This window comes from Tasmannia lanceolata, unplaced genomic scaffold (genome assembly GCF_043159265.1).
Source record: "Tasmannia lanceolata isolate RefF3 unplaced genomic scaffold, GAP_Taslan_0.1 ptg000016l, whole genome shotgun sequence".
Classification (NCBI taxonomy): Eukaryota; Viridiplantae; Streptophyta; class Magnoliopsida; order Canellales; family Winteraceae; genus Tasmannia; species Tasmannia lanceolata.
The window spans coordinates 4283615-4288129 of record NW_027518693.1 but is presented as its reverse complement, the minus strand read 5'-3'; the positions used below and the strand labels follow the sequence as shown (position 1 = coordinate 4288129).

Genomic DNA, 4515 nt, shown 5'->3' with positions numbered 1-4515 from the left:
ACGAGTACCATAATAATACCATCAAAGTACAGTTCTGATATACAGAAAGAACCCAAGTTATTTTACGAAAACAAGGAACCACATCGTTAAGAAATAACACCAATTGGATCACAATAGAGGAAAATTAGAAATGCTACCAACAGTTACAAAGAATTGTCATCAGAACTATAGTAACCAAGGAAATTATAGTTCATATCAAATTAAGGTAGCAAATGTTAGAGACCAAATTGATAACAGCAATGCAATAACGTTGAACGCATAAGCACCATAAGCAATACAGGAGGCATATATACCCTAAGAACTACAGGTATATCTTTTTGCAGGTTAAATGATCTTTCAGTTGCACCATATTATCCAGTAAACCTTGAAGCTAGATACATGAGGCATCCACTCAAACCGCTAAGACATGTCCAAAACGATGAACTCCAACAACATATTCCGACCTCCATGCAATATAATATGCTTGACAACTGAGACATAACGTGTTATCCAGAAAAAGCAGGAAGCAAAAAAAAAAACAATAAACATGAAAAAGATTATAAGGATTAACAAGATCAATGCATTATATTTAAATCTCATACCCAAACTGTCTCATCACATATAGATCTCCATGCCGAGAAACTTGGAGGACTGACACAAGGGACAGAAACTGAGCTTACTTTCACAATCCTTGCATAGGCAGAGATGCCTGCAAGGCAACAAAAGCATGCACACTTCATTGACTTTGCAAACCTTACAAGTCATCAACTCCTTCAAATCCTTGTTCTCCTTACTAACGAGGAGGTGGAAATCGATGGCCCCACCATTACAATATGACGCTGTATCGTCTACCTCACTATCGCCACACCCTTCTTTGCTGTCCCTACTTTGAGCAAAGACTTGTTGAAGATTGAATTTGAGAGCAGTGATCATGTTCTCATTGCACTTGGCCCGGTGCTGCCATGCACCAGCTTCCACGCTCAACTGTTTCATCTTCTCTTCAAGCTCCATGTTCTTCTTGTTGATGTCATCCACCTCTGCCTCTTTCTCGTGAAGCTTTTGAAGGATCCTTTCTTCAGCAGATGTGAGTGTCTGGAGTTGGTTGGCCTGAACCTTCTTTAGAATTGCTTGCCTTAGTCGTTCACCCTATTAGTTCAATTACAAAATCAACGGTAATGGTTTTATTGGTATATGGGTATGAATAAAAAAAAGGGTGGTTCGGTGCACGAGGCTCCCGCCATTGCGGGGTCTGGGGAGGGCTAGATGTACGCAACCTTACCTCTGCTTTGCAGAGAGGCTGTTTCCATTTACTCGAACCCATGACCACCAGGTCATAATGGAGCAACCTTACCGTTGCGCCAAGGCTCACCGTCAGGGGTTATTAGGGGCATAAAAATTCTAACTACACATAAGACTTCCTATCGGATAACTATGGAAGAGAAGTATATGAGGGGCATAAAGAAAAACTAAACAGAAGGTTTTTTCTCAAAAAGTTATAGAAAGCTAAAGAGATACAATGATGATGAATGGGGCAGGTCCAATTTAAGTAGCATTTAACCAGAGGACAATATAAATTTTAAAAAGTTAAAAATATGGATCGTAAGAAAATGAAAGAAAAATGTGACCGGTGAGAAGATAAAGAAAGAAGGGTCACTAAAACTGCAACATCAGGTATGATATTTTATTTTGGAATTCCATTGTAGTCCACCACAGTTATGATATTTTATAGTTCTATAAAAATAAGACAAGAAAAGGAAGTTCGTTGAGGCCCTGTTTGAATTGCAAGAAAACATTTCCAACTGAAAATTTTCTCTGGAAATTTTTTTTCTTTCCACAATTTAGAGGAAAATAATATGATTATGGTTGATTTGGAGGGATATCATCAAAAATTGAAGGTCCCTCTATATAAAAAATGAAAAAGGTTGGTTCAAGTTATCTTTTTGACTTTTTCATGAGTAAAAATAGTAGGAAATTTTAGAAAATATTTTTCCCTTCCAAACTTCTACAGAAAATTCCAGCAATCTAAATAGGGCCTAAAATAAACAGTAAAACCAGAACTCCACAAATAATCTAGGAAAATAAAGATATTATTAGATTATTTAGATGAAGTAAATTTGAGGAAATTAAAGAAGACCACTACTAGGGAAAAAATGACAGTTTTCCTCGATAAAATTTGCTTGTCAGTATATTTCTAGATGCTAAAAGAATAAGAAAAGAACAAAGATATATCTTGATTCATGGCAGTATTTTCTTGTTTGCAATTATTTTGTTTTTTTATCACTTCTACTGATGATTGTGCATAATTCTACATCTGCTATCTCCACGTCAAATAATCATGCTCGTCCTCAATTGATATCAATAAAAAAAATGTAAAGATAAAAACAGAAAAGCGTAAAAATTAAAGAAACAAAAAACTCACAAAATTCTATATCAATCATCTCCATTTATTTGACTAACCATAATCAGATCATTTCTTGGATTGCAAGGAAAATATTTCTGATGGAAAATTCCTCTTGGGGAAATTTTTTCTTTCCACAATTTAGAGGGAAATGATTTGATTATGGTTAATTTAGAGGAATGTTATAGTAAATTGAAGGTCCCTCTAAGTAAATTGAACGGGGTTGGTTCTATCATTTGGCCGACACTTTGAATTTATTGCCGACACACGTGTCGACACTCCTTTAGACACTTTTAAGTGTACTGCTAGAAGTGTCAGTAACTTTATATATATGTATATGTATGTGTATGAGTGTGACACTATTTCTAGATTTTTAGGGGTTGCCATGTTAGATACCTCATATCTATGTTGAAACTCGGCAAACGAATCTGTGTTCACAAATAATAATTATATGTACTTTCTATTTTAGGCGTATCCCCGTTTCTAAATTTTGGGAGTTCGCTGTGTCCGACACTCCGAGTCTGTGTCGACATGCGACACTCGTGTCCGTGTCCACAAATCATAGGGTTGGTTCAAGTTATCTTTGTTCATGTGGAAAAATTAGGAACTTTTAGAAATATTTTTCCTTTCCAAACTTTTCCATAAAATTCTTGCATTCCAAACAGGGCAAAAAGGGATTTTTCCACTAAATACTGTCCCTCGATGTAATTGGGGAGTAAAACATTAGTGTCATTTCTAATGAATTACACATAACTCAAAATTCTATATCAATCATCTCCATTTTTTGACTGAATATATCAATAATTGTATACAATTCTATATCCACCATCTCCATATCAAACGAACTATTGATACTCACAGGTAAAAAAAAGGATGAAAAAAGGGTGAACATAAAAAGGAAATTTGCTGCTAATAATTTTCCATCAATGTAATTGGAGCATAAAATATTAGACTCTTTTCTAATGAATTATACAAAACTCTATCTCAACCAAACCAAGATAAAAAGATGAAAAAAGGGTGAACGTAAAAAGGAATTTCGATGTAATTGAAGAATAAAATGTCAGTTTCTTTTCTAATGAATTATAGAGACAAAAATATATGAAAAGAGATGAACTTAAAAAAGGAAGTTTGCTGCTGATAATTTCCCCTCTAGATTATTTTCTAATAAATTATACAGAACTCAATCTCAATCACACCATGAAAAAAAGATAAAAAAAAAATGTGAAACTAAAAATGAAATTCGATGCTGATAATTGAAGAGTAAAGTAATAGTTTTGTTTTCTAACAAATTATAAAGAAGTCAATCTCAATCACACCATTCAATCAATCCCTCAAAAAAAAAACATACAATCAAAGAAGAAGAAGAATCTCTAGAGCTATACCTGTAATTTGATGAAGCGATCCATCTCAGCATCCTGCCTTTGTAGTTCGAGATCAATCTCCTCATCAAAGAGAGACAGAACAGGTGAATCTCCTGAGGAAGAAATACGGCGATCATCGAGAGATAACCCTAACCCTGTTGAGACAGAACGCGTTTGAAAGAAATCCAAAGACGAGATCTGTGAGTTATTGTTCTCCAGTAATTCCTGTTCTTTCAATCTCTTCTTCTTTGGCTCGAAATTATTCCATTGCAAATCTATTCCACCATCTAAATTAGGAACTGGACCTGGCGCGAGGCCGAGGACTTGAACTAAAACAAGAGAAGAGAAATCATAAAAAAACAAGAAACCCTAGTTTTCTAAATCAACAAAAACAATGAAGAAACCCTAGTTTTCTAGAGAGAGAGAGAGAGAGAGAGAGATTACAGGAAGGGGTGTATTGAGAATGAGATTGATCGGTGAAATTTGGAGGGTTGAAAAATGAGATCGGGGCGGAGACGTGGCCATCGACGGTCGAGAGATTCCTGATTTTTTTTTTGTTCCAACAAAAAGGAGAGAAAAAAATCAGTAGTGTGAAATGAAGGAGAGGAAAAAAGGGGTTTTTATGTTTAATTTAAGGGGGGGGGGGGTTTGAAATACCTGAAGGATTTGGGTTGTTGCTGGAAATGGTGTTGAGGAAAGGCCATCGCCAAAGAGAGATGAAGGAGGAACAAGAAGGCTTTAAATAGGCCAGAAAAGCAAGGGGGCTTCTTTCGGTGG

At 35.6% G+C, this 4515-nt stretch overlaps 1 protein-coding gene across 1 annotated transcript; it reads right to left on the bottom strand.

Annotated features, from left to right (window-relative positions):
* Positions 1–421: 421 nt before the first annotated feature.
* SBP1 (S-ribonuclease binding protein 1) lies at positions 422–4515 on the bottom strand. The gene is made up of 4 exons (XM_077357108.1): positions 4396–4515; positions 4183–4280; positions 3760–4067; positions 422–1125 (listed from the first exon to the last, which is right to left on the bottom strand). Exons 1-4 carry the CDS (start codon positions 4440–4442, stop codon positions 595–597), a joined length of 984 nt encoding a protein of 327 aa, XP_077213223.1. The 5' UTR covers positions 4443–4515; the 3' UTR covers positions 422–594.

Bases quoted from the DNA above. Each gene is read 5' to 3' on its own strand.
- SBP1 (XM_077357108.1), bottom strand. From the start codon at position 4,442: ATGGCCTTTCCTCAACACCATTTCCAGCAACAACCCAAATCCTTCAG. The intron at 4,068-4,182 runs GTAATCTCTCTC...CTCTTGTTTTAG, and splicing joins TTCTCAATACACCCCTTCCT to TTCAAGTCCTCGGCCTCGCG. The intron at 1,126-3,759 runs GTATAGCTCTAG...TTGAACTAATAG, and splicing joins ATCGCTTCATCAAATTACAG to GGTGAACGACTAAGGCAAGC.